This window comes from Mya arenaria, chromosome 3 (assembly GCF_026914265.1).
Source record: "Mya arenaria isolate MELC-2E11 chromosome 3, ASM2691426v1".
NCBI lineage: Eukaryota > Metazoa > Mollusca > Bivalvia > Myida > Myidae > Mya > Mya arenaria.
The window spans coordinates 31,529,971-31,554,662 of NC_069124.1; the positions used below are offsets into that span (position 1 = coordinate 31,529,971).

The window sequence follows — 24,692 nt, forward strand, 5'->3', positions numbered from 1 at the left end:
AGTTGGCAGGCGTTATGGGTAGTTAAAACCAAGTGTTCAACATTTCTCGACCCTGTAATTATTATACAATTAACATCACAGGGTTTAACCCTGGGTTTAATATGAATCACATTATGAACGTACTTCTGATTTCGTACTCAAAACCATTAACACTCTGTGTTTGATTACCAATACGCGTTCGTTTTCTTAAAGCATGTTTTAACATAATTGGAACAAGTTAAGCCTAATTCTTTTGTAGTCATACTCAAAATAGACAATTTCAAAATGATATTCTGATTAAGTGGGTCTTTTGTTATTGTGTACCATAATACGTCATGTATTGCTTTTTCTCGCGCATTAATGTAGCATTTTTACGGAATTAGCTTGTAACCTCCAGCGATAAGTAAAGTTCACCCTTGGGAGTACCAAAACAAGAGGCGTGTTTCGTCTCTTTATTAAAGGTAATAAGTTATGTTTCTGACTGCTGGCCTCGATCCTGCGGTTTCCATTGTGTTATTAAAATAATTAGAACTCTGCTAAATCAAGGTTTGTTGTACAAAGGAAAATTGTGACAGAATACACTTTGGTATTTAGCAATATATTTATTGGAACGCTAGATTCACTCTGGTAAGGGTTATTGAAGAAGCATTCAATTCATGCACAGAGAAAGTGTTCCTGATTTGATAAATTCATCGCAATCCAGAAAGTTACGAGATGTTTTGCTGTTCTATGACCAAAACATGTGTCTAATGTTGATTACTTGGTGTATTAATCAAGCAAATAGAAAATCACCTCAAAATATATTAGATAAAAAAAGAAAAGTGAAGATTATACATTCAATTGTATTGAAAAATATATTTTAGGCAGTTGGAAATATTGTTACAAGTACACTTTTTATAATGAAGTTAAAATAGAATTAAAAAAATATATCTACTTCTTGACCTAGTTTTAATCTCTTTTCCCAAATCACCCGTTCTCTTCTATTTACTTTATGTCATAAACCGGGTACCAATACACTTCCACTTAATGAATCTTGTTAAAACGACAGAATCATGGCATTGTATAAGCTTTAAGCACTAAATAAAGACGGGTTTACTGTTTCTTCGTAATGATTCTTTTAGCATACTTTATTGATCAAAATATGTTTTCTTCTAGATATGTCAGCCAAGTTCTTAATTCAAAGCAAACATTGCCCCTTGCCGGTAAGCAGTTTGATTTAGAATGTTGTAAATGGGGAATCATTGTGATCCCGACATAATAACTAATATCCATACAAACATACCTGATAAAGATGAGCACTAGCGTCGAATCTATGTATCGGATGATGATGGATATAAGATGATCGTCAAGAAGTAATAAGTCCGTCAGGTCTCAGTCGTGGTCAGTCAAAGTCTGTCTGTTTTTCTGCTAGCTGGTTCCCTACATCAGCTTCTATTAGACTGGTTATCATAAATGAATAATGTGACTGGTTCCCAGATCACAACACACCTCCCCCTTCTATTTTTTAAGATGTTTCATTATCTATCTAGATATATGAAAATAGTAAATAAGCCTTATGTCAATTTGACAAAGCTAAAATATACCCAACCAATTGGGAAATTATTATTTGTGAAAACTTCCCAAATTCTCATTAAAAAGATCACTTAAAAACACCCAACCATTGGATGATACCCCATTAACTAAAATGTTTGATATTTACAAATATCTACATATATATAAATAAATGAATGTCAACTGAGTATTACTCACTTGAAAATTACCCAGCCATTGGGTTATCACATAATATTGATTACTAATTACCATGCATAACTGCCCATACACATATTGAGCTATATGCAAATAAAATATAAAAGTTTGACCCAACCATTGGGTTATAGTACAAAGAAATTGAATGTTATTTAACGAATCTGAGTTATGGCTTATTTGTCTTCCAATCTCCTTGTCGTTTATAATTTGTATAAACGTCTGGTATTTTCCATAGTCATGCTACATATGTCTTTTACGGTCGAGTTCCGACATTTGGCTATTTCAGCAGCTACATCCCCAATGAATTTGGGATTGTTCATACTTGCAGCTTTTGACATTTTCAGATATGGAGAATCCGTTTCAATTAATAACCGATTCTGTGGTACTTTCTGCAGTGCTGCTTGCTGATAATTGTCAAAGAACCAGACCATTCCAGTAAACCCAAAATAAGTATTGGGAAATTCAGACAGCCAACTTCTCATGGTCTCAGTTGTACCAGTAAAGCAATGTAAATGAAAAGGTTGATTTCTGGCAGTGTTCCCACTAGTTTTGATGAGATTCAAACATCTTCGGTATAATTCTCCAGGTTCTTTGTCCCTTTGATCTCTTATATGTAGAATCACGGGAGTCCGGATTGAGACCAAACTTAAAACTTCTACCAACACCTTCTCTTGGTTCTCCCACTTCTCCTCTGGTTCCGTATGATCCAATCCTACTTCACCCAAAGCCACAACATTTGCAAGTTTTAATTGTTGATCTAACTTACCAAGAATTGACGGTAAACTGTCAATGGATGAAACGTTCCGTGGATGTATTCCTACCGAGGCTGAAAAACCATGCCCAAGATGTGTATAATCTCCCAAAAAGTGTTTGGGATCGCAAAAATTGGCTATTCCACCTACTACTTCCACTTCATTTCTTAGAATTGAACCCACAGACACATTTATCAAATCTTGGGTAGAGCTGAACTTGTTTAAATTTAGTTTGAACAGTGAGCGGTCTAAATGGAAATGACTATCCATGGCTTTAGGTTTGGTTTGCACTGGAATCTCTTGTTGAACAGAAAAATTGTTGTCCATGGCTTCAGAATTTGTTGGCACTGAACTGACTTGTTGAACCGGTGCCGTTGAAGTGTTTATAGAAATTGGTTGTACTGTAGACGAACGAGTAGAAAGTTGGACTGCAGCGTCGTCTGTGTTTGTAGAATGCACTGTTCTTTTTCCTTCAGTTAGAGTAACTTCCAGAGTGTCTGGCATGTTTCTACGAAATTGATGCCTATCTTCAACTGACAGAGTTTGGATAAGTTCTAAAAGGATCCTCCAATGTCCAACCAGTGCCCAAGAATTAATTGGGTTAAACTGGAAATGTTTGGGACAATCCCAATTTTCAAGTTCTTTCCATAATTCCAACCACTCCTTCACTTCATCTGTAATAGGAACATTCCTGGAAATCCAAATTGTTTTTTGACAATAATGATAGAGTTTGACAATACTACGTTTGCTAACAATTTTCTCCGCGAGCCAAAACAAACTTTCAAGCCTAAAATTATGCATTTGGGAATTGTTCATGTTCTTTTGATGAAATTGTTTTGGAAGATGATGATACTCAACGTGTTGACGAAGATTTCTGAAAGCCCCACAAGACAGTGGACACGATTGGTCATTGATACGCACCTTTGACCCTTTGTTTGGAACTGAAGTATTGGGTCCTCTCTGTCTTAATGTCCTATCTCTTAGAAGTTGTGGATCTTGACTGGTTTCATCATCTGAGATTACTATTACATTTGAGTTTGAGTTTATATTGTTATTCATGTCAACCTCCATAGCTTCATCCAATATATTGGATTCTAATTTCACAGGTAGTATTGTCTCATTAATTTGACTAGACGAGATGTCAATAGAGTCTTTAATTTCAGTTTCCACCATCTCCTCTTCACCCAAAAATTGGGGTTCCAGATCCAAAATGGGAACAGATGTATTAATTTCAGTTTCCACTCTTTCGTCACCGCCCAACAGATTGGGTTCCAAATCTAAATTTGATTCAGTTGTATGCATTCCACCCAGGTCTTTGGGTTCTAAATCCAAAAGTGAGTCATTTGAAATTGATTCAGTTGTATGATTTCCACCCAAGTCTTTGGGTTCTAAATTCAATAGTGAGTCATTTGCCATATCATCTTCATCACCCAAAAGATTTGGGATAACTTCATCTGGGGTAACAATAGAGTCAACACTGAAAGAGTCCACCGGTTCACTTTTAACAGTATTTCCCAAAAAGCGAATATCCCTACTAGAAAAAACGTCATCACCAGTGTCTGTTGATAAACAGGAGTTTCCCTTTTTAATAGGTTGGTTACTCTTTCCCCAAATTGATTCCAATGATTTTAAACATTCGGTCGTTAGAATATTATCTGCATAGCGTTTGGCCTCACGGATGAACTTAAAATTTCTACGACTCTGTGCAATCTGACATTGTTCTGTAACAATCCTATTAATCTTTTCTTGGTCCTTGACCAAACCTAATTGAAAGATCAATAATTTGGCAGATGGCATCTGTACTTTGCGAGAACATAAGGTTTCCATTTCCCGTACAATATCATCGGGATTAATTGGAATTATCCGTTCTGTTTCTTTCCATGACCTTTTTGGGCTCCCTTCCAAAGACTCGAAATCTGTCATCCTGTAAAGTTAAATCAAATTCCATTATCCCGAGATGCCCTTATTCTCCTTCTCGCAAGCCGTACAATCATACATACTCAAAGTCACCCACTCCTCTCCTCTATCATTCACACAGCGCTCATAAAAACATATCCTTACATTTATCACAGTGTATCCTACATTTAATCTCTGTTTGTGATGAAGTCATATAACAATTATAACGTCTTCAGGTTTTTATTTTAAATAATTCTGAACACCTAATTGCAACTCAATACACTTCGCTTTTAATCATATAGCGTTATCAATAGCGTCTGCAGCAATATAAATTCTAGTTATACAAGTTCATTTATAATAAACTTTCTGTAAAATAATTTATCATGATTCCTTATATCATGCTTGGTAATCTTGAACTTATTTTAAGTGCTTTCAGTGCTTTGATTTGTTTAATGTTATTTTCTACAGTTCTCCCCCTTTTTATTAATTTAGACATTTATTATGGGTGAATGTTTTGAATAAAGTGGTGCTCTAAAAGTGGTGTATATGCTTTTATTTGTTGGACATTTAGTGTTGAGAAAACATGTACTGTTGATAGTGTTTCTCTTGAAGTGGTATATGCGTTTTATTTGTTGGACATTGTTGTTAAAACATAAACTGTTGATAAAACATTGAACTGAACTGTTGAGTGTTGTATTCATGAAATATCAATATTGCACTTGAGATAAAAACTACTACCAACAACCCTTTCTAGCTTTCCACAATAAGCTTTCCTTGCAACTTTATTTTAACCCTAACCTGATGATGTTCAGGACAATCTGATTGGAAATGCCCCATTCGTGCATATTGAAAACATCGCTTACTTGCTGGAATTGAGCGTAACATCAGTACCTTTGATTTTACTCTCCCCCAGTTCAAATAATCTAGTCCAATATGTCTGGACACCCGGATTTCAAGTATCTTACTTTGGGACATTTGAGCGACCGCAGCTACGCTTTTCTCTGCGGACACCTTCGTTATGGGTTTAGATCCTTGGCACAAGCAAGTCATTTTGTCCATTACTTGTGCCACAGTAGCTGGCCTCTCTCTTATGGCACGTTCATCACATGTTTGGTCTTGGGTTATTTCCTTGTACCTAAACTGATGTGATAGTTTGTCTCCCGTGGACTTTGTGTCCAGGCCATTTCTCTCCGAAAGTCGGAATTTACTTTCACCAGCTCCTAATCTACCTAATTCATCACATTGGGACCCTCTTTCCCAGATATTACCCTTTGTTATTTGGGAGTCACTTCCTCTAGCCCCAGAACTAACCAAATCATCAATCTGGGACCTTCTTTCCCGAACATTACCATAGGTGGGTCGGGAGTCACTCTCTACAGCCTCAGAACTACCCAAATCATCAAATCGGGACCTTCTTTCCCGGACATTATCATTTGTTGTTCGGGAGTTACTTTCTCTATCCCCACATTTACCCAAATTGTCAAAGTGGGGCCCTCTATCTAAATCGTCCAATCTATCCTGGGCATCACTTATACAAGTATTTTGTCCACTATCCCTTAACATACCCGACATCGGGTTCTTAATTTTACTCTGAAGCATTTCCCCATGAACACTGCTTAAGTTATTAGGTTCATAATTCATAACCCCAATACTTTCTCCACTATCCCTTAACGTACCCGAAATCGGGTTCTGAACTTTACTTTGAGGTATTTCCTCATGTACACTGCTCAAGTTATTAGGTTCATTATTCCTAACCCCATTCATGAAACCAGCATTTGGTACACATTGGTACCCTGGCTGATAACCCATGTAACCTGGGCACATGCCATTCATTCCCAGGCCTTGTTGCATTTGTGGGTGCATCATGTATGGATTCATGGGATATGGATACATCCAAGGCGGCATCATAGTCGGAAATGAACCCATTTGATATGGATTGGGTGGTTGAAATGTTAGATGGGATTGGTACGCACATGTTGGTTGCATTGATGGATACACTAGTGGTAATGTACCAACAAGAGGAACTGAATATGCCATGAGTCCCTTGATGCGTTTCCTACAGTTTAATTATTAGAACTTTGTGGCTTTGAACTTTTGTGCCTCCCTTACTTTTTCACTTGCTTTATTCATAGTTCTCTAATTTAATACAACCCTAAACATCTCCCCCTTTTCACCAAATTAAACCTTATCCTAAAACTCTTAGTTGTATTTAAACCTTTGGCTATTTTCATTTCATCTCATTACTTTCCAAATTACTTGGAAACTTTATTATAGATATGCTTGTAACGGATAGCAAACTTAAATCAAATGCTGTTTTTAAGGTGAAAATCCAATTTCTTGGAATAAATTCTTATTCCCAGAAGCATTTAGTACCTTTATTAGTTTTTATTAATATTTTCCAAAATATTGGAAATAATTAATGATTGCACAAGTTAACACCCTTTTTATGATTTTATTTTCTCAAAGAATACAACCTAATTCAGTTTGACTACTTATATTTATCATCGTTATAAAATCACAATTTCAAAATACCTATGTGTTTCCTAAGAACTTAGGAACAATCCACTTCTTCTTGAAAATTTTTCTTTTATGGTTAAACTGTCAATTTATTATATTCATCCATTATGACTATTACCAAATAATTGGTATAAATAACTAGCACTCTGTAAAACTCTTTCTCCCCAGCTTGCAATATTTGTCTACAGAATACATATACCAAGTTTTTGGTAATTCAATCTTTAATCTATATTTATATCACAAAATTATCAATAATTTAGAATAGCTCTTCCAAACACTTTGGAAACTTATAGATAGACAATTATTATATCCGACACTTGTTGTTGTTGTTTTTACACATTAGAATTAAGTGACAATTGTTATATATCCAATAGTTGGATTCTTTGACACAGAGTAGTACACCCTAGTTAATAGGTGACAATTATTATATCAGACACTTGTTGTCGTTGTTTTGACACAGTAGTATTTAGTGAAAATTATTATATCCAATAGTTGGATTCTTTAACATAGTAGTATTCACCGACAATTATTTCTAATTTGTCAGACATCCAATATCCAACAATTTGGATGTGATGTTTAGTTTAACTTTAACTTACTTCACCTTCAAAAGTCAGCAACTGGTGCCCTCAGGTATAGGAGAGCTGAATATTCCCCAACTTATGGCGATGAACACGCCACTTCCGGTCAATGAAACGTCACTTCCGGTTAACGTCGGAATGTAATATGCATGAAATACGCACTAATTCTACAAGACATGCATAAAAAATATGTCAGTAAACAATTTTTAGTGCAAACAAAATAGATGAAATAGAAATATTCAACGGAAAATCTCCCGGCTAATTTCAAAATTTCAAATTCCAAATTATGATACAAAAAGGCCAATAATTGGTCTATTTCAATTGCATGTTATACACAATTCAATGATTCAATGTAATCTCAGCATTACACTGAACAGTTATTGCAATATTACAATTGAAAATAAAACGGAAGCCTGTTCCGATAAATTTCAAAGTGAAAGTGAAAGTATCAGATTCAGAATATTAAATCCTGAAATAACGGACCAAAATATCAAAAGTTGGTCCAAATCAATTGCAATTCATAAATATAACATACATCCAATGTATTCTCAACATGTCAATGAGAAATAATTACAATATAATGATTTGAAAATCTTGAAACACAAATTTTCAAGATGGCTGCCAACCACAAAATTGAGACTTTTTGGCAACAATTTAAACGCAGGTAAAATGTACCAGTTTAAGTCGCAGCGCCATTATTGTGATCCCGACATAATAACTAATATCCATACAAACATACCTGATAAAGATGAGCACTAGCGTCGAATCTATGTATCGGATGATGATGGATATAAGATGATCGTCAAGAAGTAATAAGTCCGTCAGGTCTCAGTCGTGGTCAGTCAAAGTCTGTCTGTTTTTCTGCTAGCTGGTTCCCTACATCAGCTTCTATTAGACTGGTTATCATAAATGAATAATGTGACTGGTTCCCAGATCACAACACTGTTTGACCTATTTCCCCTTCTTTCAATGTTTCTCTAGTTCTCCTCATGGAGCTGGATTTGATTTTATGTTGAGGTTCAGGTCGACCAAGTTTTGGTTATGTGACATATGCTTCGTGTTTAAAATGCTATTGTAAAATATCCATTCTGTTGTTCTTCTTGAATTTTCCGGATCGTGATATTTGCCTTGGGTGTGCCTTTAAAATAACACTATATAAACCATCATAATTTTTACCTTGATAATTCTACAAAGCAATATTGGCATAAAAAAACTAGTGTCCACTTAATTAACTTCTGTTATCATTAAACAGCTATGTGGATTAAGATAATGTTCAATAAAAGTCTGTAAATTATTGTCAATGGATGTAGGATGTGTGGTATATACGATTTATAAGAAAGTAGTTGGTTGTGATAGTGAAGGTTCATTTCAGAAGTTCCACAATTCCATAAAATCATATTTGATTTAAGCGTGAATAGAATACACACACTCTAAAATTCAACTATCCATTCAATCTTTTTTCTTTTTTCTTTCTTTTTTTTAAAAGGGGCATAGGTTTGTAAATATAAGCTTGAATATACACTATTATTTGGACAACGAGTATATCACAGTTACCCACACTCACTTACGTTTTCGATTTGGTTCCCATTTTGCAATATATCCGCTATGATAAAGAAGGGGAAAAGATCAAAACACTCACTAAATGGATGCAAAATTGTACCTCCACGGCTTTTGTTGTTTGTTCATATATTTCTTGCACTCCGGACATGCAGTTCAATTGAATGGTTACGTGCTTATAATTTCCGAGCAAGCCAAGTCACAGTAAGCAAAGCACCATTCTTATTTGTTTGTTATTTATTTTAACAAAACCTTCGTTATGGCGACATTTCAAAAGAGTGCAACTAAATACATATGTTTAAAAAAATAACCAAATAAAAAAAATCATTTCCAAAAAGCGCATTTAAGATAAACTTCTCGACGTCAGCAAAGAACGTGACATGAATGAGTCGTCTACTTAATCGCAAACAAATCGAAATATTCTACGCATGGGCAATCTGCGATGCCGGTAACTAGGCAAGCCTTTTTACCGGCTTCCGTATGTGCCCTCGAGTCGGACTCTCCTTTTCGCATTGGAAACAGAAACATAAATCTAAAATGTCTGATATCCTTGCAGACATTGCTGCAACAAAATACACACTCTTTACTGCATGATAACTAGATATGTAATTTTAGCTCTCGGGAAAATGTCTTTGCCAAAGTAAATCATTCCTTTCCTCTGTAATATGTCTATTCGAAAATAAGTCACCCGTATTTTATTTCTGCTATCTAATGGAGAATGAAGCGATATTTGGCAAGGTTTATGGGGGAGCTTTAGGTTTCTTGATTGATGCACAAAAGAAATAGACCCAGCAAATGTTAACTTATACAAAGCAAAGCAATCCAATTACGTTATGGATTGCGATGAAAGTATTCGATTTCATGAAGAACATAACCTCCCTCTGTACAAACGAAGCGTTTATTCTTTATGATATGAAATCCTCTTGAAGTTTTTTTCGCGATGAATTGTTTCTAAAATTTATTGCTGAAGTCGAGTATTTGACGAAAATGTGTTTTTTATGTGCGTTGAAGCATTATATTCAGTGAGAATATATTATTCTTGACACAACAAGTTAACCTTTAAGGGTGATTGACAGTTCGCATTTTGTTTGTATTTATTAGTAGTTTCTACATGCACTCGAAGGTTTTTTCTTCAATTTTCGGAATGGAATAGTTATAATGTTTGCATTCCATTGACCATACCTCGTATAATTAAAAATATGTGCGTCTTAAACAATAAGCTACCTTGAATATAAACATAATAAATAACAACATCCTTCTGAATGATTTTTTTTAACGTATCAGATGATCCGTAAACTGTGATGGTTCCTTTTTTACCCTTCGAATAGCAGGAATTGACTTCGACTGAAAACATTGGTTAGCTTGGTGAGTCGTTGTATCTCATCTATTCGAAGTAAAGAATTGAGTTATCGGAGAGAATCATTTAAAGATATTATTTCAATTTGGTTCGTTTCAGTTGATCATTTATATAAAAGCACCGCATATTATGTTGGAATATGATGTTTTATATGTGCGTTAAATAAAATAGGTTTTAGCTATTCTGCCAAATATCTATTTTAATAAATGTGTATTTATTGTACATTTATACAGCTCTTTGGTAAAGTAACGTTTAGCAGGTGTTTTCAGACTTGGCTGCAAGTGGCTTGGTTCAATGTGTATTATTGTAAAATGCTTTAATTCTATTTAAACGCTTTTTCTAACAAAATACGTTCTTGCCAAGTTTTTAACCAAACCAAATGTTCCCAAATTATCAGTAAGCGGATTTTGTTGTAAATTTGAAATCATAGTAACTCTTAACCCCGTGTATGTGTGGCAAACATGCAAAACATGTTTTATGGAGATTGAATTTGTTTTATTTGACGTGCATGTGTTAATCCTATCAATTAATTCCGTTTGAAGTAAATTCTCAACTTCAAAACTTTGTGTAAGAAGCGGAAAACAACCTTCAAATTATATTGATGAGGTCATGTGTTGCATAGAAAATCCAATAAGTTTGTAATCTTTATATAGCAGTGTACTTAATCAGTTCAATAATCCATGAAAATCGATGAAAGCTTATATCATTTTTATTTTTTCAAACGGGATATGGCCTTGTTATATTAAAATATCATAGAAATATTTTCGAATTTACTAAACAGATAGTACATTAAACTTGTATAACCCTTTTATCAATGATGTTAGTGTCTGTTGATAGAAGTTTCAAATAGGCCATGTCAAATTAATTCTTAGTTTAGCGTCATCTGGTTGGTTGGTTTCGGGCCATCTTTACATGAAAAATTCGCTCAAATGTAACAAATAACTAAATTACTCTCTCGAAATACAACATAGCCAAGTTATTGTTTGATGTATCAAGATTTGTTTTAGTTTTGACTTTTACGCATAGATATGTTTTGTTTTCTAGACTTTATTGTCTGCAAATTACAACCAAAAATATGGACTGACAGATACCGATGCTTTTATTACTTACAAAGGAGTGCATATCATTTTCAAATGACATTACAAGGAAAACGAAACAATTTATTGCGCAGTAAACAGAATATGCGAAACAAGCTATATCACAAGATAAAGAGAAATCATTCTGCTATATTCGAAATGTATTTTCGTGGATTAGAGTGTATTGAAACAATGAAGATAGTAGATGTGTTTTTATTATTATTATCAAATAATAGTAGATTGGGAAACTTTACTAGTGTCAATGAACTAGTATATCTACATCGTTAATAACATTGATTGATTATGCCATTAATAAGAACTTATCGCAGTCTGCAGAAAGTCCTAAGAATGAAAGCAGGTATTGACATAAAACAGAGATATTTATCCGAATACAACATCGACATGTTAGCATTATCTATAATGCAAGGGAATTGTTTTACCATAAGAGGGAACACTCGAGTTGATTAACATCCCTGCAATGACTTCTATGCGTGTCATGATGTCCCTTGGGGAACGTCGAGGCAGTTCACGCCCATCGCGGCTGGTTCGGAATCGGCGGCAGACAATCAGAAGATTTAACGAAAGGAGCTTGGCTTTTTTTATTTTTGGTCATATATTTATTGTTTTCAGATGTCGTAATACTTTTAAAACCCTTTTACCAATGATGTTGACGTCTGTTGATAGAAGTTTCAATTACGCCATGTCAAATTACTTCTTAGTTTATCGTAATCTGGCTGGTTGGTTTCGGGCCATCTTTACATGAAAAATTAACTGAAAATGTAACAAATAACTAAATTACTCTCTCGAAATACAACATAGCCAAGTTATTGTTTGATGTATCAGGATTTGTTTTAGTTTTGACCTTTTACGCATAGATATGTTTTGTTTTCAAGACATTATTGTCTGCCAATTACAACCAAAAATATAGACTGACAGATACCGATGCTTTCATTACTTTAAAAGGAGTGCATTAATTTCCAAATGACATTACAAGGAAAACGAAACAATTTATTGCGCAGTAAAACGAATACGGGAAACAAGCTATATCACAAGATAAAACAGACATCATTCTGCAATATGCGAATTTTATTTTAGTGGTTGAGAGTTTATTGAAAACAAATGAAGATAGTAGATGTGTTTTTATTATTATTATGAAAATAATTGTAGATTGGGATACTTTTCTTTTGTCAATGAACTAGCATATCTCCAATGTTAATTACATTGATTGATTATGCCATTAATAAGAACTTATCGCAGTATGCAGAAAGTCCTAAGACTGACAGCAGGTATTGACATAAAACAGAGATATTTATCCGGATACAACATCTACAGGTTTTCATTATTTATAATGCAAGGGAATTGTTTTTTTTTCTATAAGAGGGAACACTCGAATTGATTAACATCCCTGTTATGTATTCTGTGCGTGTCATAGTGACGCTTTGGGAGTGTGGAAGCAGTTTAATACACGCCCTATCGCGGCTGGCTCGGAATCGGCGGCAGACAATCAGAAGATATTGACAGGCGCTTGGCTTTGTGTGGGTCGTCTGGTTAGGGAATATTTATTGTTTTAAGATGCCATTAAACTTTTATAACCCTTTACCAATGAAGTTGACATCTGTTTAATAGCAGAAGTTTCAATTAATGTCAAATAGATTCTTAGTTTAGCGTCATCTAGCTGGTAGGTATCGAGCCATCCTTACATAAAAAAGAAACTCAAAATATAAAGGCCCGGTCACACCGCCCGAACTTTGTTGGAGCGTTCCTTGAACGGTTGGGAGAGGGGACCGAATTTCGACAACGCTCGTCACCGCGCACAAAATGGGAAATAAATCGAAAATACGGGCGTTGCCTTAGCGGTGCACCGCTGAAGCCGGCGTTGCTATAGCGTTGGCTTAACGGTAGCGAGCGGTAGCGAGCGTTGGTTTAGCGGTGACGCGAGCGTTGATAGAGCGGCGTTCTGCGCATGCGGGCGTTGGCTCGGCGGGGGTTTAAAGTTGGTTACATGTGGCCACATTTCGTCTATTTAAATAAATTAGTATGCATAATGACTTGTACGTTTGTTTCAATGTGATTTCGAGACTTTGTTAATACATGTTGAGAGAAGTGTAAGGTTGGGAATTTATAATTAGTAAAACGCCTAATTTTAATCCTGTTTACATGACCATTCCACCGCTGCTACCCTAACATTCATGAATACAGATTTATTGATGCATTGTCCTTGTTATTTTGTGAATGTTTTGATGCATTGTCTTTGTTATTTTGTTAATTTGTGAAGCATTTAACCCATGCCTTAAGTTCGGTATTCGTAAAATGTTAGGAACTGGGCTTGTATCTTTTATTTTCATTGTATTACTAAACATGTTCTCAACGGTTTTCTAGGAATTTCGTTTCAAGACCAACACACAATCACAAACATAACATACGAGTTAGACACAGTGAACTTATGAAGAAAACAGATAAAGAGAAGTAATCCATTGCGGCAATGCTGGTTTAACAAAACCAATAGTGCTTCCCTTGCTAAAGTCCGGTAAGGAGCAACGGAGTGTGTAACACCTCATCCCCCTTTTGAGTAACGAATAGTTCTTAATGTACTTTACAAATCCTGTACAACTAGTATTATTAAACGATTTAGTGATATATGTACCGAATGAGGCCAAATATTTCATTTTTAGAACCCCGTGACCCTCTTGAGAATGCGTACCAAAAACGGGCATTTAGCTTAAAAAATAAGGAAATATGGCAATATAACAGCAATTTTACCGGTGAAACGTGTCACAGAATTAAGCGACATGCTTTAGTTGTATGAATATAATTTGATCACAGGTATGTGTTTAAATACAGATGTTTGTTTTTGTCAAGAATTGCATCCAAAATGAGGCTAGTTCAGCATTACCAAAATAAGCTTAAGCCTGTTCAACATTTAAAACATATTTTATGATACATCAAAAAAAATAATACTTATAACAAAAACATATATTAAATTATATTGGATAAAAGTGATAAAATAAGAAAAAAAATATTTAATTACAATAACTTGATGCCAAAGTATTCTTGAAAACATTTCATCGGGATAAAATTAGTGCATTTAAACTTATAAATGGATTGGTAACGGATATTCCAGATACACGATCATCTTCATTTCCTTTTTTCCCCTTTTTATTTCAGTTTTTAACTCGGATTCTTTGCAGAGACTACGAACTCTCAAGACATTAGCTTACTTGTTCTTTCGAAACGTATTTTATCATGCAAGGCAAGAGTATTCAATTTGTAAATCGTCGGATGTTATAATTGTGTTTCTTCATAGTTTATATTAAATATATGCTGATTGTCAATACACGAGTTTGTGTTCCAATCAAAGGAATAAATTAAATAGTTATTCTAAACGTGTGCAATGTATGCAACATACAATACCGTATATAATGGCAATCATATATAGTTGACAAAATAAGCAAATGCACATGCCATTATAGATAGATAATTTAAATGAATAACTTGGAATTGGCTTTGTTATGTTCTAGTAAATGTTAGGAACACAATAAATATGCAAATTAGCTAATGCAACGGGCAAAATAGGTTGTTTGTTTGCTCACGAACCACAAAACCAACGCGGACCCTTGACAAAACTACTTAACGTCATGAACTAATTATTAAATGAGACTGGCAGAAGTCGTTTAATTATTCAGTATTTTGAAATTATAAGCACATAATGAAATACACTTGAACCTCACAAAACTGTGAGAAGGTATAATGAAAAGTGGGAAGTTCGTGTAAGTAAACGAAACGACTTTTTCAGATAGAGTGGCCACGGAGACGAAGCAACGGCGACGAAACACCTGATATTTTTGTGGTTTGTCATTTGCAACATACACAGACATACATGTCTACTCTTGGTGCAACACGGTGTTTAACAGTGATCCTTTAACCTGAAAACATGATCATGGTTAGATATTTAGCTTCTCATCCTGTCCCTGGGGCCATATTGCGAATTGTTGACTCTTGCCATTGTCAGTTTAACGGCGGCAATTTTGCATTTCGTTTTCAAGTGATGAATTAACTTGCCGTATTAATGAATATTGAAAGTTTGTGTAAGCAAACGAAACATATTTTTTTCAGATAGAGTGGCTACAGAGAAGAGCGTCGGCGACGAAAAGAGTACATCTACTGTGTTTGTGGCTTGTCATCTGCACAAACACAGACCTACATGTTCACTCTAAGAGTAACACAGTGAATAAATGTTCTTTTTTTATTTGTGGTAAGATGGCTAGTCGACGGAGTGAGCTTTTTGAGAATTTTGTTATTCAATGTGACAAGGGCACCTATGTTTGTTAAAAATGAAGAAGACGGATCAAATACCCTGCTTCGCAACGTCGGCATATTAAGACAATTTTGCCCAATACTGAACAATATACACGCCCCGCAGCTAGTGCACGCGCAAAGCGTCGATATCATAGACGGATATACCGCGTTTTCGATTGGTAAAACACTAGCAATTAAATCAGTTACGTTGTGGATTTTGTTAACACTGGCCTAAATCATTATCACTCTTTTCTTACGAAGATTCTGGCCTATGAACACCGGTCCCTGTAATTTTGAAAAGAATGTTACCGAATGTGAAAATGCATGTTTGTTTATCATTCAAATAATCATATGTGTGTATACCATTATTAAAAGCTTTTACCTTTGTTTTAAACTGTTGTTGGACAATGAAGCAAATAAAGGAAACAACTTTTCAGACATAGTAACAGGCAACAGTTTACTGCGGTGGTAAACTTCGTCACAATATATATGGTTTTTGAACGCGGTGGAAACTCTCATATCACGTATGGAAAACAGGCATTTTTGGGGCTGGAAACCTTGTTAGTGCATCATGTTTTGATGGTGGATTTATGAGATAAATACATTTTTGATGTCATACTTCATAAACATACACCATCTTGACCACGTGCCAGCCACCTCGACTATTTTTATTGGATTTAATTGCAATAAACTGAACAATTTCTAGTGAAGCAGACTTTTTGGGAGGGATGAATATGGTCATACATACATAAAAACACAACATGTTCTTCGATAGTTTGATATACAATTTAATGTTACAATACAAAACGTACCACTCGACAAGCTTACACTATTTTAACAAGCATGACTGTGTAACATATTTTGTCAATAAAAAAAGCTACCAGATATCATATACTAGTATCCGAACAAAATGCAGATAGTATTGTTTTGAAAAATTTAATTAGGATTGGCTACAATGTATGTTCATGGAAGCTTCGACGGAATTCTTTTACATTACATACTAATAATAATTAATATGATATTTGAATTAAGTATATTTGTGATATCGAGGTCTGGACGCGCTAAACCGCAAAGAGCCACATACCCCAGGACGAGAGCATACTTCTTCGAACTAAATGAACAACCGAATGTAAATGTTTTTGCTCTGAATTTTAATGTGTTCAATTAAACTGTCTATTTGTTGTAATCTAAAGTTAACTTTACACCAACACTATATTTGCTTCAAAATGCGTGTATGATACTAAGCTAAGCATCTGATTGAGCCTTGGTTTACATGCTTCGAAGTTTATGTAACTCATTTCAAACATTTGTGTTCACGCATTGATATATTAAATTTAATTTTAAGTGTATCTTTGGCAGGATCTTTCTGGCTAAGATGTCTATAATTGAGTAATTGCTTATGAGCAAAGATTTATACTCAATTTCTTTTCTTGGTGTAGAATACTTATCTTTGGAATCAAAGTTTTTAAACGACATGTCATATGAAAGAATGTCCTTTAAAAGAGAGCAAAAATATTCGATTTTGAATAATCTATGAAGTTATAAGGCATAAGAGATAAGTCGAAGATTGATTATTTAAATTAAGTATTTTGTAATACCGCGGCCTGGACGCGCTAAGAGCCTCATACCCAAGGTCCAGAACATACTTCTCAGACCGAAATGAACAACCGAATGTATGTGTGTTTGCTTTGAACTTTAATGTGTTCAATTTATCTATTTGTCTATTTATTGGAATCAAAAGTTAACTTTTATTACACCAACAAGATTTGCTTCAAAATGCATGTATGATACTTAGCTAAGCATCTGATTGAGCCCTGGTTTACAAGCTTCATGTTAATGTAACTCATCTCAAACATTTTTGTTCACGCATTTATTTATAAATTTATTTTTAAGTGTACTTTTGGCAGGATCTTTCTGGCTAAGATGTCTCAATCAAGGGTACTTAGTTCTTCGAAGTTATTATGAAGTTAGTTGTAGTTATTTCCCTTTATTGTCTAGTTCCATGCTACCGTACCGTACCGATATGTTATGCTTTATATCACTAAAGCAACAGGGTCACCACTTTAAAAAATGTAAGCATTTTTTTCCTTTTGTATAAATGCTTATTAGTTTTGTTGTGGTCCGGCATAAGTGATATACATAACAGTAGTATTTGCATGCGGCAGCATGATCTTACGTCGTTCTTAAAATGCATCGATTGTTTATCATAATCCATGTATGTGTATTATAACACATAGAGGAAGAGTCATTCTGATAAGAACCCCAAAATCCCTGCTTAAAGAAGAATTGTCATTTCATTTTGGCGGTTATAAAGTAAGGAAGACACGGTTTATCTTTAATTTAATAGTGAAGTTGTGACAACGACATTTAAGACGTAAAATTGTTGACTGTCCAAACTCTTCATCTTAAATGCTTTAATCTGTCCATATTCGAAGTATAATAAAAATAATAATAATAATAATAATAATAATAATAATAATTATAATTATAATAATAATAATAATAATGATAATAATAATAATAACTTTATTTAAAGAAGGTAACACAAATGAGAAAACACATTTTGAACAGTACCGAAAATACATATTGTTAAAAAGCATTATTTCATTTTTTTATCATGGCCTGTAAAATGTAATACGAAAACATAAAGAAACATGAATATAATATATTCATTTAACACATCAATGCTATACATCAATTTGTACCTAAATGTTAACAAGAAAACTCATCAAAATTGTTTAATTGAGTAAGTAGGACAGTCACACATTTATTTAACAACTTACAGCGGGTTTTAAATGTCTTTTCCGTGTTAGACTTACGTATTTCTTCTGGTAAAAAATTCCAAACTTTCCCACTGTAGCATGCAAACGAGTGTTTCTTGTATTGTGTTTTATGTCGAAAGTGAGCATGTCTTGTCGCATGGAAGATCGTAATCTATATGATTATAGAAAAAATGTAATAATTTTTATACAGCGATAAGAGATAAGAAGGAGTGTGTGGGGGAAAAGAGAGGGGAGAAAGATGAGGAGGAGAACGATTGGAGATAAATGGTGAGAAATTTAGGGGATATAGAAAGGAAGGGGTCAAAGAGGAGGGGGAGAAAGGGGAGAAGAAAGATAGGGGACAAAGAGGAGACACGAGAGAAAGACAGGGGTCGGAAGGGGACAAAGAGGAGACACGAGAGAAAGACAGGGGTCAGAGAGGAGGGGGAGACAGGAGAAGGGAGGATGACAGGGGTCAAATAGGAGGGGGAGACAGGATAGAAAGGAAATGAAGATAGGGGTCAAAGAGGAGGGGAAAGGAGGAGGGGGAAGACAGGAGGAAAGGAAAAGGGAGGAAGATAGGGGTCAAAGAGGAGGGGGGGAGAGGGAAAATTGAATTAGGAGGGAAAAGAGAGAGGAAAAAGAGAAGGGGAAGTGGTAAAGAAATAGTTGAAGGTATGGGAGAGATACAAGTGATAGTGTGAGGTGACAAGAGAAGGTGTGGGGAAGGGAGATTTCATAGTTCTCGAAACATGTGCGACCACATACACATGTACGATGCTGGCTCAAAAAGCCAGAAGGAAAGACAGAATAGAGGAGACAGATCTCGTACCATGCACGACCACACGTACGAGCGGTGGCTCTGGGAGCCAGGCTCGAGAACCAGCACCGCTAGTTCCCGTACAAATTTACCCAAGACCCATTAAAACCCTGGGATTTTGTCATTAAACAAAACTTGGAGGTTTAAATAACAGATTTATATTACATTTCCGTGGAAATGTTATTTGTAGAAATTCATGCATTGGTACGAAATAAAACTACATGTTCTAATATTATATTTTAAGAGCTCTATTCTGGAACGACAATTCTTCAAACATAAGTTAATTGCCTAATTTGAGCAATTTAGTATTATTTTGATGCCTTCCGTTTTTGCTTCCGTCAGTCTATTTATATTATTATTAAATATTCTATAAATAAGTGTATTATTATAATAACAATGATATACAGTAACGCCTTTCACCATCACAATGAAAGGTGCGAAAATACGGCCATGAATGAAAATATGACTGTAATTTGTATATCGGCAGAAAATGATAGATTTACACTTAAAATATGAAGAGTTCTGATAGTACGGTACGTCATGGAAGCACCACGTTAATGCATTACAGCATGCGGCAGATACCTCACTGCAATAAGGTCGCGTTACGGTCAATCTCATTAAAATCATATCGTGACGTTCACTTCATTTCATAGCGTAACGTCGTAAAGCGTGTATTGGGGATCTGATTTTAATAAGGTCGCGTTACGGTGTCCCGCATTTAGTACCATTTGAAATATTTAAACACCTTATGAAGATGTCCGTTTATTTATTATTGACTGTATTGGGCATAGAATTTAAACAAACATGATGGAAATGAAATAAAATATAGTTGCCGAGAAATTAAACAATAAAGTTGCTTAGTCTAATGCAGAAAAGGCATAATTGAAGGAAAGCGTAAATTATATTTGTAAAGAAATGTCCTCATTTCATAATGATTAGAAATTGGAAACAAAAATTAAGAATTTTATTTCACTGCATATCTAGCAGGCGTCTGCTTTATCGTAGGTGAATCATGGCTTCCTCGTTATCGTAGGTGAATCACGGCGTCTGCTTTATCGTAGGTGATTCATGGCTCCCTCGTTATCGTAGGTGAATCACGGCGTCTGCGTTATCGTAGGTGATTCATGGCTTTCTCGTTATCGTAGGTGAATCACGGCGTCTGCGTTATCGTAGGTGATTCATGGCTTTCTCGGTTTCCTCGATATCGTAGGTGAATCACGTGTTCTGCGTACCTCGTTATAGTAGGTAAATCCTTGCTTCCTCGCTATCGTAGGTGGATCACGTCTTCTGCGTCATCTTAGTTGATCTTAGGTTTAAGTAAACGTGGTATTCATTTCCATAAAGATATTTCGATAGTATATTTGGTGCCTATTAATGACCAACATATTACTTTTCAATCTTGAACAAAGTATATTTGAACAGCTTGTACGAATCCTTAAAATAAACCTACCTTTCTAACAACATGTGGGTGGCTTTTCTGGGTGAGTGTAACCACGACAGTGTAGTTGCTCGGTTGGGAAGCCCTGATATTTAAGTGCAGCATTTGAGGATGAAATATTCTCTTCCGGCGTGAGAAGGGTATCCATGGGAGATATTTAATATTGGTAGTAATTGGATCTAAGAACGATGTAGCTAGGCGGATCACTTGATATAAATAACGGACCTAAACAGTTAATGAAGTCAATCATGCATGGCTATTATTAGATTTATATTAGATTGACTTTAGTTGCATATTGAATACCAGCCATGACCTTGACATACTTTTCATATCTTAACAACAGTTGACTGCTTCCGTTTTTCGGGATAGAAATTTAACGCATGTATGTACACTATTTATTAGGGTATTTATTTTAATACATATTATATCTAATATTACAGATATACAAACTGTATTATCTAGCTGTGATTCATAACCCTAAGCATCTGTAAGAAATATTTTAACAGCCATCAGTTAAGCGATTTGTACTTTAACCGACTCATATAAATAATAATCTTGAATATGAATCAATAATTCTTTACATATTACAAATACAAATATTATAGCTGCATGTATAAAACATTTACAAACATCACAATGCAACCTCATTCATACAACGTTTATTACAATTGAGTGTAAGCACATCTAACGAAATATGAAAGGATTATAAGTATCTTTCATGTGGTTCCGGTACGGATAAAAAAATCCGACCCGAGAGCATGCGCGTAAGCCGGTAATGAGGCTTGCCGAGTTACCAGTTACGCAGCGTGCCCGAGGGTCGGATTTTTCCATCCGGACCCGGAAAAACATGATCGATATTTTTTCTTGCATACCTAAAATTATGAATTTGTAGAAAAATTGACGTAGAAAACGCACTTTTGTACATTTCACCAAAAAGCGCGTGCGACGTTGTGTACTGACGTCATAGAGCGCAGTAATTTTAAATCACTATCGACGTCAACTAGTTCCTTTAAAAATCGCGCTTTTACGATTATTTATTTTCAATTTTAATTAATTTTAATTGTATACTTATATTTTTGATTCCGCTTTATAGAAAATGCATAATAAACTTTTCATAAACCATACAATAAATAATAATAATAAGATGAGTTTTTCCAGCACCGGTCACATGACCGTAAACACACGTCCGGTATGCAAGAATATAGATATTCTTCATAATAAATATTCTCCCCCAAAATTTGCTGTGTGTTACACGTGTTTTTGTATAAAAAGAACTATAAGTAGTTGTAACAATTGTTGTTAAAATTTCCAAAATGCTCAATGTAGGGCATAAGGACTAAATGCCCAGCTATTCGTATTAAAGGAACTTGACACCAGATGATACAATTGTAAGAAAGAAAAAAGAAAATTGTCAAAAACTTGACATCGTTGTGTACAACACATTCAATTTTACTTACTGATGTTTCACATCGCTTACGACACATGCATCTTTCGCAGCTTTGGGGCATATTTCCAATTCGAAATTTACTTTGGTTGTCTCCCACATAAATACCAAGAAGTTTAAAACTAGCGTCGGTATACGATGCATGTGTCGTAAGCGATGTGATACATCAGTAAGTATATTATCTGTACTCATAAACAGATACAATTTAAACTGGAAAACCATTATGCGCTATTTTTGGGGGAAAACTCAGAGAAACAGCAACATGATTTGTTGCGTTTATTCCATTATTTTTAATTGTGTAAAATGGTGTATTATCGGTTTACTAGCACAAATTGACAATCCTACGGTTGTCTCGAGGAAATACTGTATATGCAGATTTTTGGACCATCTGGTGTCTAGTCCCTTTAAGTTCAGATTTCAAAGTGCGAACTAATTTAGACTTTAATGATGGAATCCTTGGCCAAAATGTTAGCTTGACGGAGTTTTGCAACGATGCAACGCTAAAAATTTGGCCAAGAATTGCATCTTTTAAATACAAGCAAATCCAAAATAGTTCACAAGTGATGAAGCAGAAAATAGCATAGTCGTTTATCTTTAATAGGCAAAGAAATATATTAATATTTTTTTCTGTTATTTACAAATTATCGTCACTTGAAAGTTTGTTTACATCGGTTGTGATCCGTGGTAACACAGTTGAGAACCCCTGAAGGTCATTTGATTCTCCACCCTGACTAAGATTATTTAAGATAATCAGGGTGTGTTCAAGCCCATCTAGGGACATGATCTCTTGGATTTGTGACCCGTGGTGACACAACTGAGAACCTCTGTAGGTCATTTGATTCTTCCCCCTGTCTAAGATTATTTAAGATAATCAGGGTGTGTGTTCAAGCCCATCTAGGGACATGATCTCTTGGATTTGTGACCCGTGGTGACACAATTGAGAACCCCTGTAGGTCATGTGATTCCTCACCTTTACTAAGATTATTTAAGATAATCAGGGTGTGTGTTCAAGCCAAACTAGGGACATGGTCCCTTGGCCTCTCTCTTGGATTTCTATCCAGGGAAATAGACAAATATGCACTCACGGGGTTATTTAGAGTTGAGAGTTAATGTTGTTAGTAAATTATGCTTTGTGCTTTATGTTGATAGGCGAGGATTTTAATTCTGTATTTGGGGAAATTGATACCCCAAGATTTCTCAAGAAAGGATTTATGCCAACCTACATGACAATTATCGGTTATGAGGTTATTGGACAGAACACCACAAGAAAATAGTCATTATATTTACATTTTGTTTTAACATTTACATCACCCTTTGGGCAAACATACATCTATAAAGTGGAAGCATTCGCATTCTTTTGATTTCGATTTGCATAACTTTTAAACTTATGACTCACCAATACATAAATTATGGAAGAAATAAGAACAAAACATTCTGTACAAAAGTAAAAATGTACAATTAGTTTAACCATTTACAGGTAAACTGTTCCAAGTTTTGTATCGGTCGACATGTTTGTGGCTGGCATGAGTGCACGTATACACATGACAAGTAGCCAAAAAAAGCACTTCAAGTTATTGTTCGTGTGCAAACTTCGTCACTTAATATCCGCTTCACTGAAGTGATAATTCAAGTCGTCTGAATTAATTTAGACAATTGTGAAAAAGAAGGAGACTCAGAGCCACCATGTAGCCCATACCACCGGACATCGGGGCGGCACCACCTCTGTGGCTTCCGTCTCTCATGTAACCTGAAAGAATATCATATACAACGTGAAATGCCGTTATGTCTAACTCTGTGAACTCGATGTTCGGGTAAGTCCAGTCGGACTTATTTCTCTGGTCACAAACTCGTCGATTTTGTTTCTTTATAAAACAATTTCGCTTATGTCGATGTTTTAATTACGATTATTTGCTATATTGATATCAAATTTCTGTTCTGATGTCGAATTTTGTTAAATTCCACCGTTCCAATCCCGAACATAGAATATAATATTACATCTTGCTGTGTACTTTTTCCCCAATGAAATATTTTTAAACAAAAATACAATCGTTATTTTTTTATCGAAGATTCTACAGACACGTTGTCTTCATAGACTTTTATATTTCAAAACAGACCGATTGTTTCGAACTTTTTAAAGTTAACAACTTTGTTTAGGTGATCGATGTTAACTCTAAAATCATTGCTGCATTGGAAGATTAATGGATGCACTTGTGGTCTGCAGTATATCTAACAAGAGTTTATACAGATATTTCTGCTGCACTTGTTTTAAGCAAACATATGAGAACATCATAAAATATTTCCCCTTTTAAAGTTTACAACAATGCCATTAGAACGTTGTTATTTTAACAAAATTCCGAACATTCGGCGCAATGTCAACTGAACAGGTGAGGATTACAGTCAACTTTAGTTGTACATTAAATGTGTCCGAAATTCACGCAAGAGGTTGTACGTTCGAGCACCACAAATGGTTGGTT

General features: G+C 35.0%; 2 protein-coding genes across 2 annotated transcripts in view; both read right to left on the reverse strand.

Moving 5' to 3' along the window:
- Window positions 1-1,925: 1,925 nt before the first annotated feature.
- LOC128225945 (uncharacterized) lies at window positions 1,926-4,400 on the reverse strand. Its single transcript, XM_052935839.1, has one exon. It carries the CDS (start codon window positions 4,398-4,400, stop codon window positions 1,926-1,928), a length of 2,475 nt encoding a protein of 824 aa, XP_052791799.1.
- A 16,764-nt stretch (window positions 4,401-21,164) lies between these two features.
- The window catches only part of LOC128225643 (opioid-binding protein/cell adhesion molecule-like), a 57,098-nt gene continuing 53,570 nt past the window's right edge, over window positions 21,165-24,692 (reverse strand). Inside the window, exon 8 of the mRNA XM_052935546.1 lies at window positions 21,165-23,965. Coding sequence (XP_052791506.1) covers window positions 23,859-23,965 — 107 coding nt within the window. The 3' untranslated portion in view covers window positions 21,165-23,858. The remainder of the gene's footprint in view (window positions 23,966-24,692) is intronic.

What these genes read in the sequence shown, in the direction of transcription:
- LOC128225945 (XM_052935839.1), bottom strand. Translation starts at nt 4,400, where the DNA reads ATGACAGATTTCGAGTCTTTGGAAGGGAGCCCAAAAAGGTCATGGAAA.